This window comes from Gallinula chloropus, assembly GCF_964237585.1.
Source record: "Gallinula chloropus genome assembly, chromosome: 19".
Taxonomy (NCBI): domain Eukaryota; kingdom Metazoa; phylum Chordata; class Aves; order Gruiformes; family Rallidae; genus Gallinula; species Gallinula chloropus.
Genome location: NC_140104.1, coordinates 6,946,996 through 6,959,646, shown reverse-complemented (window position 1 = coordinate 6,959,646; position 12,651 = coordinate 6,946,996). Strand labels below are relative to the sequence as shown.

General features: G+C 65.9%; 1 protein-coding gene across 1 annotated transcript; it reads right to left on the bottom strand.

Annotated features, from left to right (window-relative positions):
* Positions 1–1,352: 1,352 nt before the first annotated feature.
* On the bottom strand, positions 1,353–3,634 carry FZD9 (frizzled class receptor 9). Its single transcript, XM_084272966.1, has 2 exons — positions 1,826–3,634; positions 1,353–1,541 (listed from the first exon to the last, which is right to left on the bottom strand). Exon 1 carries the CDS (start codon positions 3,612–3,614, stop codon positions 1,863–1,865), a length of 1,752 nt encoding a protein of 583 aa, XP_084129092.1. The 5' UTR covers positions 3,615–3,634; the 3' UTR covers positions 1,353–1,541; positions 1,826–1,862.
* Positions 3,635–12,651: the final 9,017 nt, after the last annotated feature.

Here is a 12,651-nt window from a genome sequence, read left to right as displayed (position 1 = left end):
CCTGGCTCCATCCCTTCCAGCGTGGGTGCCCCCCAGCCTACCCTGGGCCATGACAGCTCCCCAGCACCCCAGGTCAGGTCTGAGCCCTGGGCAATCCCTCCCTGCCAGCACCACAGGGCACTGGGGCTCCTTTGCACCTTGTCTGTGCCAGTTCCCCACAGCGAAAGGCTTCGCTCAGCTTCTCACCCTGATCTTGGCACCTCCAGGGAAGGAGGGGGTGGGGGTGTAGGGAGGGTTATGTGTGGCTGACAGACACTGTGCCATGTCACTCGCACAGCACAGAGCCCTGGTGCAGCACGGCTGGGGGGCAAAGGGCTGCTGAACCCCCCCACAGCCACCACCTCTGGCTCAGCAAGGGGTCAAGGGGGGGGTGTCTGGTGTCTCCTTCAGCTGTAGCTCCTGGTGTGCTCAGTTGCAAGGCCTTAACCAGGGTGGGGACAAGGGGTGCTGGGGCAGGGGGGCAGCGGGTCCCAATTTGTGTGCTGGAAGCAAGGTCCCTCACTGGCCTGTTGCTCGCTAAGAGGGACAGGGGCCTCGGGGACACTCACAGGGGACCCAGCACTGCCCCAGTCTGCACGCTGGCAAAGGGACGGGCACTGAGATGATGGACAAGCCAGCATCCCCGGGGCTGCCTGTGTCCCTGCCTACAGCCCCTGCCCACCTTGGGGGCAGGGCAGACCCCATCGCTCCCCTCTGGCACTGGGAAGCCATCCCACACCCCCAGGAGTGTCTGGGCAAACCAGCCCCACAGACCCTCTGCAGAAATGAGCTGCGCCCCTGTCCCTCCCCGTCAAGGTGCCTTGGGGCAGAGCCCCTCACCCAGGGGGGCAGCAGCACCCACCACCTCTGCCCACCTGGCACCTCGGCCAGCCCACAGTGAGGGCCGCCCTGGCTCCACACCGCCAGCCCCAGCAAACACCAGCTGGGGCTTGAATTTCCCTCTGGACAATGGGGAAGACGAGCTGGGGCTGTAACTGGAGCAGGGGATAAATAAAGCTGCCCAGAAGTTTCCATTACCCGCACCTCGAGCTTCTGCGTGGGACATCAAAGCTGAGCCCTCTCCGCCCCAAGGTCCCACACCCCAGCCCATCACCCTGGCTCCCAGCCTGCTGAGCCCCCTTCGCCCGACCCCGCGGCTCCAGCAGCCAACGGCACCGACACAAATCACCCGCAGATCCCGGAGTGGAAAAGATGATTTGTCAGTGTGACAGCACAGGGAAATAATCCTGCTCGGCCAGGAGGCATCGGGTGCCAGGACCAGCCCCTGGGGAGCGCTGGGGGGGGAGCCAGGCAGGGGGAGCCCCCGGTGCCATGCTCCCCCCGCAGCACCACACACTCCCCCTGCTTCCACCGGCACAAGAGCCCCCCCCAAGCCCGGTAAACCCCCACCATAGGGACCGCAGCCCCAACCCATTGCGCTCGGGCGGGGGGGGGGGGGGCTCCCATGGGGCTATTCCTGACCCCCTCGGATTCCTCCAGACAGCACCAGGCTCGGTTGGAATAACACATCCAGGGTTTATTGGTTTTTCCATTCCTCGCAGCTAATGAGTAAAAAAAAAAAAAAAAATCTAAAATAAATTACAGAATTAAATAACCAGGGGCTGGACCCTCCCACCCCCTGCCCGGCCCCACCGCCCCCCAGACAGCGTGAGAAGAGTCCCTGGAGCTGGCACAACAAAACAACCTCTAGGAAAAAGCAGCTACTTGTCAGGGGAGCGGTGCTGGGGGTCCCACAGGCCTGGCACACACCCCCCACCACCACCCCCAGCCAGCGTGCACACCCCCCCCACCCGCCACCGCTCGGCCCCCTGCCCCCAGCCCTTACCCTGAGGCCGTGTCCCCGGGGAGGGGCAGCCCCCGCTCTAGACGTGCGTCGGGTTGTCCAGGTAAGGGTCCGTCTTGGTCATGTGCAGCATGACCGTGGGGGCCTTGTAGTGGCAGTGGGCCCCGCCGCAGCTCACCCCGCTGCAGGGTTTGCCCCGCGTCCTCACGCCCAGCCGCCTGTTGCACAGGCTCTGCCAGGTCTGCAGCGTCTTGGAGCTCCACACCCACACCCCGCTGGTGATGCCCACCACCAGCGACATGAAAATCTTTAGCATGAAGACGGCCACGGTGGGCACCGAGGCCTCCAAGGAGCAGTTGGCGGCACGCCGGCCCGGGAGGTGCAGGCAGCCGCGCTCCAGGGCCCGGAGGTTCCAGTAATCCACGTTCAGCCGCTCGTAGAAGTAGCAGACGATGACGCAGGTGGCCGGGACGGTGTAGAGGATGGAGAAGACCCCGATCTTCACCATCAGCTTCTCCAGCTTCTCTGTGTTGGTGCCGCCCGTTTTCATGATCTTCCGGATGTGGAAGAGGGCGACGAAGCCCGTGAGGATGAAGGAGGTGCCGATGACCAGGTAGCAGGAGAGGGGAATGAGCACGAAGCCGGTCAGGGCGCTGACATCCATGCTGCCCACGTAGCACAGCCCCGTCAGCTCGTCCCCCGCCACCTTCCGCATGGTGAGGATGACGATGGTCTTCATGGCTGGGATGCCCCAGGCAGCCATGTGGAAGTAGCTGCTGTGGGCCTCGATGGCCTCGTGTCCCCACTTCTTCCCGGCGGCCAGGAACCAGGTGAGGGTGAGGATGACCCACCAGAGAGAGCTGGCCATGCCGAAGTAGTAAAGGATGAGGAAGACGATGGTGCAGCCCGTGCTCTCCAGCCCCTCCTGGATGATGTAGAGCTCGCCGTTCTCCCGGTCGCAGGCGATGTTCTCGGCCCCCGCCACCGAGCGGATGATGAAGGCCACGGAGTAGACGTTGTAGCACATGGAGAGGAAGATGATGGGCCTCTCGGGGTACTGGAAGCGGTGGGGGTCGAGCAGGAAGGTGAGGACGGTGAAGGCGGTGGAGACGAAGCAGAGCGTGGACCAGACGGCCATCCAGATGAAGGCGAAGTCTTTGTCCTCCCGGGACCAGTAGACGTCCACCCCGGGGGAGCACCTGGGCGCGCAGGAGAGGCTCTTCTCCACGTACTGGAACTTCTCGGGGTTGTCACAGGCCCCCAGCCCGTCGGGCCCCCGGGTCTCGGCGGCGCCCGGCGGCCAGGGCCGGGGGGCCACGGGCAGCATCCCCTGGCCCTTGTGGGGCTCGGCGGCCGAGGCGTTCTCGGGGGCCTCCATGCAGAGGGCGTTGGGGTCGTTCTTGGTGGGCAGCTTGGCGCAGTCGAGCGACTCGGGCCAGCCGAAGTTGAACTGCTCCATGATGGGCACGCACTTGAGGCGGGCCTGCTCGCACATGGGGCGGCAGGCGGGGATGCTGGCGCTCACCTGGTCGGTGCACATGGGCGCGTAGAGGGAGCAGAGGAAGAAGCGCAGGTGGACGTGGCAGCCGTACTCCACCAGCGGCGCGAACTCGTGCAGCTTCAGGGCGGCCTCCCGCTGGCTCTCGTGGCCCAGCAGGTTGGGCATGCGGGTCAGGTTGTACCCGATGCCGCGGCACATGGGGATGTCCACGGGCTGGCACCGCGCCGCCCGCCCCCGCGGCCCCTCCAGCCCCCCCAGCTCCAGCCCGCGCCCGGCCGCCGCCAGCTGCCACAGCACGGACAGGGCCAGCCGCAGCCGCAGCGCCGCCATCGCCCGGCCCCGGCCCCGCGGCTACAGCGCCGCCATCGCCCGGCCCCGCCGCCCCCGCGCCCCCGGGACGGCCGCTCGCTGCTGCCGCCGCGGCGGAGGCGCCGCGCCGGGGCTGCTGCGCCCCCCGCCCCCGCCGCCCCCGCCGCCGCCGCCGCCGCCCCCAGCCCCGGCCCCGGCCCCGGCCCCGGCCCCGCGCGCCATGCGGCGGCGGCCCCGCCGAGCGCCCCGCGCCGCCCCGCGCCCGCGAGCCCCGGCAGCGCCGCGCGCCGCCCCGCGCCCGCCGGCCCGGCCGGCCCCGCCACGCCCCGCCCCGCCCACCGCGAGACACGCCCCCGGGGCGGGGCCGGGGCACGCGCCTCTCCGGGGCGGGGCCGGGGCCGGGGCACCCGCGCGTGAGCCCCGCACGGCGGCGGCGGCGCCTCCCGCAGCCCCGCGGCTGAGAGGCCGCGCGGGCCCCCCCTCCCCGCCCTGACCCCGCCGCCCCCCCCACAGGCACCCGCCCCGCTGGCACACGGACCGTGTGCGGGGCACACGCATGGACACGCGTGACACGCATGGACACACGCACACACGTGTTGACACCCCCAGCCGGGCCCGGCACACCCTGTGGCCCCACACCCCGCACACGCAGGTCCCACGCAGCCCGACCCCCGGCCCAGGAACTCGCGTGGCCGAACCCCGAACCCATCAGGGTGCTGCCCCCGCTCCCGGGGCACCTGCGGCGTGGGGACACTGAGGGAGGGGGTGTGTGTGAGGGGTGGGGGGGTGTCTGTGTGTCTGTCCGTCCATCCGGCTGTCCGTCCGTCTCCCCGCGCAGGCCGGCAGCGGGCGCACACCCAGCGCGCACGGCCAGGGCAGCCCCGGGGGCGATGCGGGGCCGCCGGGCTGAGCGGGGCCGCCAAGCCCCCCCCAGACCTCCAGGGCCCCACTCCCCAGGTGACGGGTCCCCCTCGCCGGGACGAGGGCAGCGGCGGCTTCGGGGAGCCAGCGCTAACACGGTGCCGGGGGTGGCAGCACCCTGGGGACAGGCTTTGCTCCCCACGCCACCACCGCAGGACGCTGCCAGCTGCCCCCGCGCCCAGGGGTCTCAACCCTACGTTCGGCCCTGGGGCGAAGGGTGCCCAGGGACAAGTGGGGCAGAGTTTCTGGGGCAGAACAGGGTCTCTGGGGCAGGACAGGGTCCCTGGGGCAGGGTCCCTGGTGAGGACGGGGTCCCTAGGGCAGGGTGCCTGGGATGGGGTCCCTGGGGTGGGGTCCCTGGGGTAGGACAGGGTCCCTGGAGCAGGATCCCTGGGATGGGGTCCCTGGGGCAGGGTCCCTGAGGAGGACGGGGTCCCTGGGGCAAGGTGCCTGGGATGGGGTCCCTGGGGTGGGGTCCCTGGGGTGAGGTCCCTGTGGTGGGGTCCTTGGGGTAGGACAGGGTCCCTGGAGCAGGGTCCCTGGGGTGGGGTCCCTGGGGTGGCGTCCCTGGGATGGGGTCCCTGGGGTGAGGTCCCTGAGGAGGACGAGGTCCCTGGGGCAAGGTGCCTGGGCTGGGGTCCCTGGGGTGGGGTCCCTGGGGTGAGGTCCCTGGGGTAGGACAGGGTCCCTGGAGCGGGGTCCCTTGGGATGGGGTGCCTGGGATGAGATCCCTGGGGTGGGGTCCCTGGAGTAGGACAGGATCCCTGGAGTGGAGTCCTTTGGGATGAGGTGCCTGGGGTGAGGTCCCTGAGTCAGAGTCCTTGGGGAGGACAGGATCCCTGGGGCAGGATCCCTGGGGTAGGACAGGATCCCTGGAGCGGGGTCCCTTGGGATGGGGTGCCTGGGGTGAGGTCCCTGAGGAGGACAGAATCCCTGGGGCAGGGTCCCTGGGGCGGGGTGAGGTGGGGTCCCTGGGGTGCCCTGCGAGGACACGCAGCACCCGGTGCCTCCCCGTCGGGCGGCGGGCGCAGGCTCGGTCGGGCTGGCGCCTGGAGCCCGGCGCCGCGCCGTTCCCAGGCATTCCTGCAGCCCTGCGATTTCTTCAGCAACAACACCACAACCTGTCAGCGCAGCCCCTAATCACAGCCGCACACTGACACCCCGGCCATACATTACCGAAACACCCCCGGCCGGCGCTATAAGGAAATTCCAGGGGAGCCGCTTATCGGTGGCTGTAACGGTGCGGGAGATAAGCGGCTGCCCTGGAATTTCCCTCTAGCACAGTGGGGAGCGCTCGCCTGGCTGCAGGGCCCCGGGAAAAGGGTTATTTGGGGTTATTTGGGGTGCTGGAGGGGGGGTTTTAGCCCCTTGGCCGCCAGATCTGAGGGGGCCTGGGAAGCACCGTCACCCACCCATCTGCCTGGGAGCTTCACGAGGGTTCATGCCCCAGGTTAAGGCCAGGGTGCTGCTGGTGAGCTCTAAGGAATGGGTGTTTTGGGGGTACTTTGTGCTGCAGTGCAGATTTGGGGGCAAATTGTCACCCACAGATGTGCCTGCTGTGGCTGGGATGGAGGTAGCACCCATGGGACCTGTCCCTGGTGTCCCTCACCCTATCCAGCCCCAGACCTGGGATGTGGGGTGAAGGACCCCGAGGTGGTACTGCCACCACTCCAGGGCACCCCAAAGCCCAGCTCCTGCCACCAAAGCTTCCCTCTGGGGAGCCATTTGCTGAAGGGAGCTCGGAACCATCCCCTGGAAACACCCGAGTGGGTCAGAGCCCGGCTCTGGGTGCCCATCATGGGTGGGGTGAGGCCCCAGGGTCCCGGCTCCACCATCTCTGCTCACCCCCTGGGTGCCCTCACACCTTCCAACCCGGGCACCCAGGCTCCAAAGGGTTAATGGGGGGAAAGGGGGGAGCAAATGCACAAATAAATGTCCTTTAATTTAATTTTGCTTTAATATGTAAAACTGTTGCTCTTGGCAGGAGGCGTCACAGCCCAGCCAAGAGCAACAGGCAGAATTTCGGAGTCAAGGGGCTCCTTTTAATGTGGAGGAGCTGCTGCCCCTCACCTCCACCCCACACCCGGGGGTGGCACCCTGGGGAGCTCCACCCCCCCTCCCTAGCACCCTCGGTGGGTGTCCCATGGGGTGCCCAAGCCCTGCAGTGGGGACAGCAAAGAACCAGCCCAGGGCTTCACCCCACCCACAGTGGTGGGGCTGGGGATACAAAGGGTGCCACCAGCATCCCGACCCTTGGCCAGGTCCTGCCCTGTCACTGCCCTGCTGCCCGTGGAGCCGCCGCGGGGTGGCTGGGGAGGGGACAGCCCGGTGCTGGCTGCCGGGACAGGGACATCACAGCATCTGCTGCTGTTCCCCATCAGGGCTGGAAGCCCCACAGTGAAAACACCAACACCAGGTAGAGCAACAGGGAGGATTTATGGCTTTGGAAGTGGCCCTGGGCTGGGAATCCAATATCAATAGCTGGAAGAAAGGGCTCACAGAGCCTGCACAGGAATCCTGCCCGGGGAGCGGCCAGGCCAGCGGCGCGGGGCCGTATCGCAGGAGCCCGGGAGCCTGTGGTTCCTGGCAGCAGCGTTGCCCCATTTCCTTTCTTCCCGGCAAAGGCACTTGCAGACCTGTGCTGGAGCCTCAGCCAGGGGAGGGGGAGAGAAGCAGGAAGGGCCCTGGCTGGAGACAACTCCCCTGATGCTGCCTGGGGTGAGGAGAGGCGGCAGCGGTGCCCCTCTTGTCCAGCCACGGATGGGTCCTCCCTGGGCCTCAGGGTTTGGGGGATCCCCCTTGGCAGCAGTGATGGGGACAGCCCCCGTGGGGTGGGAACCAGGGAGGGAAGGATGGAGCCGGGGAGCGGGTGATGGAGCAGAAGAGGCAATGATGGAGCAGGGGAGGGGGCAATGGAGGTGGAGTAGAGGAGCAGTGATGGAGCTGGGGGTGGGGGTATGCAGTGTGGTGAGGGAGGGGCTGATGGAGTGTGGGAGGGAGGGAGGGAGGGAGAGATGGAGCTGGGCAGAGGGCAGTGGAGCCGGGGAGGAGGTGATGGAGTTGGGGAGGGGGCAATGGAGGCGAGGAGGGGACAATAGGGCAGAGGATGGAGCGATAGAGGCGGTGGGGGCAATAGATTTGGGGAGGACAGGCTACCACTGGCCATGCCCAGGTGTGAACCTGGGCCCCCGGTTCCCCTGTACCCCAGTATCCCGGTGCCCTGTGCCGTCCCTGCCAGCCCGGAGGGAGGGTGGTGGCACAGCCCGCAGCCATCCAGGGGGATAACTTTCCCTTCCTGAAGAATTTCACAGGAATAGCTGGCGTGAAAGGGCAGAGGCTTCAGTTTCAAAGGGATGCCGGTGCCGGGGCCTGATGGGCTGCCGAGCAGGGGGGTGGCATCTGGGGACCACCCCACGCTGGGCACCCTGTGAGGCTCTGGGTGCCCCCCCCCCCATCCAGAGGGTTGGCTGCCCCGCCACCCTGGCCACCCTCTCCCTGGGGACACCTCAGCATCAACATGCCCCCAAGCCTGAAGCCCCCCTACCCACCCCTGGGAAGGTCCTGCGTGATGCAGATGCGTGTGCCCCCCCAGATGAAGGCCATGCTCCTGCCACACAGCTGCCACGAGTGACCTGCCAGGCTCCTGTGTGGCGATGGGTGGGCAGAGCAGGATTTTGGGGGACAGTCTGTGAACACCCAGATGGAGGAACCCGACACAGGCAGATCCTGCCCAGGCAGCAGGGAAAACATGTTTCTTCCCCGATTCCGGCACTGATTACAGGCAGGGAGGGGGGGAGATTATCACTCGCAGCTGTTTTGGTGTCCTCTCGTGCCACTGGACAGGGGACCCACTCCAGCTGGGGAGCTGCAGCCACCCAAGGTGGCGAGAGACAGTCCTGCTGCCAGCCAGCCCCCTGCCAGTCCATGGCCATGGTGTCCAGGCCGTTACAGCCCCCCACCAACGCAGCACTGACATGCCACAGGCCAGAGACATGGCATAGGGCATGTCCCCCCCCTCCAGGGGCCCTGGGAGCCTGAGGGACCGGCACAGGGATGGGGACCATGGGCAGCTGTGCGCCTCAGGGATGGGGATGGCAGGCAGCTGGGTGCCCCAGGGAGCCCGGCTTGGGGGCACGGCAGAGACCTGGCCAGCAAAGAGCTCATGAGGGGACCCAGGGCAGCACCCCCACCAGCTCCCCCATAGTACATTAGCTGGTGAACACAGCACAACTGCTGCTTGTGGCCTTCTGGGGGGCTGGGTTCACCTCCCCATCAAAGGGCGAGCTGGATGGAGCCATGTCCTGCCCCCAGTCACCTCACCCCTGCTCTGGGGCAGACAGGACCTTGGCAGGTCCCATTCTCTCCGCCCCTCCCGATGGCAACATCACCGGGGTGTGCAGGGCTCCATCCCAGCCGGCACTGCTCGGGCAGGAGCAGCTCATACAGTGGCACCCGGGGCCATGGGGCCACCGCCTGCACCCCCATCCCCCTTCAGTGCAGCCTGGCAGGGATGGGCTGAGGAGCCGTGTCCCAGGACCAGGCTCTGCGGGTTCCCAGGTGGTGTCTCCAGCCAGCCATCCCCAGCCCACGGCGCGGCCGAGCCGCAGGCGCAGACACACACACACGGCCCTTTCTTCGCCCCTCGGCCCCACGTGCGGCTGGGCGCTGGCAGGCAGGCCTGCGCCGCACAATGCGCCTCCTTGTTCGCCCCGGCCCGGGCCGGGCTTGTGGGGAATGGCAGGGAATCGCCTCCGTTTCCTGCTGGAGTTTTATTACATTCCCCGTATAAATAAATAAACACGATCCAGCGGAGAAGGGGAGAACCGCGGGGCAGGCTGGAGCCAGGCAGGACGTGGGCTGGGGCTGCGCCGCGCGGCACCCGGGGAGCTGGGAGCAGCCCGGGAGGGTGCAGGCTCCTGGCCTGGCAGCGTGGCTGTGCCCCCGGGGTGTCCCTGCTCCCCAGCTCTGTGCCAGGTCCCTTCTGTGCCTTCCAGGAGCAGCCAAAAATCCCAGCACATGCAGACCGGGAGGCAGCTCCGCAGCCCCGGAGCTGCTGCAAGGGCCTTGCCATGCCAGGCACAGCCCCTGGCCACCAGCACCTGGCTGGAATAGAAACCTCCTCACAGGCAATTTGGGAGCACCCCTGAGCCCTTCCACTGCCACAGCCGGCACTGCACAGGCTCATGGCCCCACAGAACACTCCTGCAACCCCTGCACGTGGCTCCTGTGGGGCTCTGGCAGCCCTGAACGTAGCTGGGGCCAAGCATGTCTGCCCTGCTTTGAGCTGGTGGGGCTGCACCTCAGCAGGGCCACAGCCCAAGCACCCCTGGGAAGCAGGAGCACCCCCAAGAACCCACCCCACGCCAGGCTACCCCAGGAGCAGAGATGGCTGCTGGAGGGGGTTTGAGCTCAGTGCTGAAGGGGCCAAGCTGGGCACTCAGTGCTGAGGCCGAACCAAAGGTCTCTGGTGTGGTCTGGAGGCACCATCGCCCTGCAGACCCCTCAGCGCCCCACGGGTGCCCTTTGGGCAGCCCCACGCCTGTGCCAGTGGGGCTGTGGCCAAGGCTGTTGCCAAGTTCAGCTCGGCTGTGGCAGCTGTATGTGGACACCAGTCTCCAAGCTGTGTGTGGACACCGGTCTCCAAGCCGTGTGGGCTCCTCAGGCTGCTCCAGGAGAATTTCAGCGCTTCCAGGGGTTTTGGGTTGGATTAGTTGTGACTCCTTCAGCAAAGTTCAGACCAAGAGCAGTGTGTAGGGGGGAGCAACCCAGACTGAAGCTCTCCTGTCTCTGCAAACTCTGGTTGAGCATTTGCATGTACCTGAGACCTCACTGACCTCGTCCCTGTTACTGGACAGAGTCTGTCAGTGCTCAGAAACTGTGTTTCTTCTTCTTCTCTTCCCCAGACCAGCCCTTGTTCAGGTGACAGTCCTCTTTCTGATGGCCCAAATTCTGATGACTTTGGGGCAATAGATTTTCTGCTTGAGATGGTCCCAGCACTCTCCTGCCCTGCTGCCTCCCATTGCCTACAGGTTTGAATTCACATCCAAATGGGCATCTCCTGATGGGCCACCCTGGTGCTCAGGGGGGTTCTCACACCCCGAGCGATCAGCCAACACCCCTCACCTACCTGGCACCCGCCTGCAACCCCTCACCCCATCCCTGGGGGACACAGGGGTCAAGGCGCAGGGAATCCAAACCAGCAAAGGATCAAACCTGGGATGACCCAAGTGTGCTCCAGATGAGTGAGGTGACCTCCTCACCCTCTCCTGCAGCCCTGCCTGGACCAGCCAAGGACCACCCCAGCCCCTGCAGCCGCCCCATCCCTCCGAGGCAGCACTGATGGGTGCGGGTGGGGAGCCCAGCTCTGCACTCTGGAGTGGCACTGGTGGGTCCAGCTTCCAGCTCGTAAACACCCCAGTTTGCAAGCTTTCATGAAAATACTCAAGAAGGCAAAGTTCAAGCAGAGCAGAGCCAGCTGCTCCTTCCCTTTTCCAAAACATATTCCCACAGGACAAGGCAGCTCTGCTTTAGCCCCATCACTGACATCAGAGCTTGAGACGGCACCTTGGAATGGAAACCCTCAGGTATGTCACACAGAACCGCTCTGTGCTGCTCCCTGACTAACCCCCTTCTCCTCCTGGGAAAACACAACCCCCTGTTTCTGTAGGAGTCAGCACTTTGATGCTGGCTGATGGTGCCTGAACACAGCTCGAGAGAAACAAATCATCTTTCAGGGATTTCTGTTCCCCCCCTTCTCCCCCCCTCACCTTCTCTTGAAGGTCGGGCAGCCACAGCAAAGGCTCTTGGCCCCACTGGCAACACAGTGTTGAGTCCCAGGCTAAGGAAAGGTGTCAGCAAGGCTGTGAGGGGGGGTTCTGTCTCCCCCACAGGCTCCTCCATCAGTCCTGGGGCAGGCAGTGGGATCACACTGCTGTGCCTCCCACTGGGAAATGGCACCAACCCTCGGGGAGGTGCTGGGCTGCTGGAGGAGATGGGGAATGGCAAAGGGCCCCTTGCTCCTTCTGGGGAGCTCGGTGTGTCTGGAGAGGACACCCTGTCCCAGTGTGGTGCCAGACCATGTGTCCCATCTCGCTGGGGGCTGGTGGATCCCCCCAAGCCAGCGTGAAACAGTTGCTTCTGTGGGACGTGGTGATGGCAGGAGAGCAGCTGCCCAGCTGGGACCACAGCCTTGGGGCAGGGAGACAGGGAGGATTCCAGGACAGGAGAGATGGGGAAGAATGGGAAGGTTAATGGCAGGGACCCCTGAGCTGCTGGGAGACTGTGGCAAGAGGAGCTCAGCGAAGTCCCTTCCCCCCCCAGGAGTTACCTTTTTCCCTCCCCATCCCCAATCCTTTCACCCTGTCCAGTTCCACTGGTGATGGTGTGGAGAACCGTCAGTCCCTGTCAGCCCTCAGAGCTTCCAAAATCCAGGTCTGGAGAATGAATGCCTCCAGGTACCAGCAAACCCACCAGCAGCAGCGATGAAGTGCTGGGACAGGGTTTCAGGTGTCTGTGTGACAGGACAGGTGGCCTCAGGTGGCAAAGGGCAGCTTGTCCCTGCCGAGATGCACAGCCAGGACCTGCAGCACCACAGCCAACCTGAGCCCAGTCCCATGCTCCCTGGCCAGGCAAACCCCCCTGGACCCCCTAAGCATCCCCAGCTCCAGGAGCCCTGCAGGGCTGCTGGCTCATCCTGTCCCATCCCAATGTTCTGCCTGGGGTCCTGCCCTGCCTCCCACCAAACCCCCATCCTGATCCTCTCCCCAAGACCCCGGGGGGTTGGTGCAGACCATGTCCATATCCCCCCACTCCCACTGGGCAGAGCCCGTGCTCTGTGCTGGTGGGCACACAACATCCCAAACACGCTGGCAAAGCAAATCCCCCCGCTGGCCCCACTCCCCCCTTCCACCCTCTCTCCCCTCCTGGCTGCTGCATTTTCCACCCTCGCTGCAGTCTCCAGCACAGGAAACTGTGAGGCCATGGAAACCCAGCTGGGTCCCCAGCAGCTGGGCCATCTTCCTCCTCAGCCCCTCCACCTCCAGACCTCAGGGTGCCCAGCTACCAGTGTGTCTGTGTCCCCCCAAGCTGGGCTGCCTGCTCCCCCTGTGCCCCATCTCAGCACCCCCAGCAGGACTCA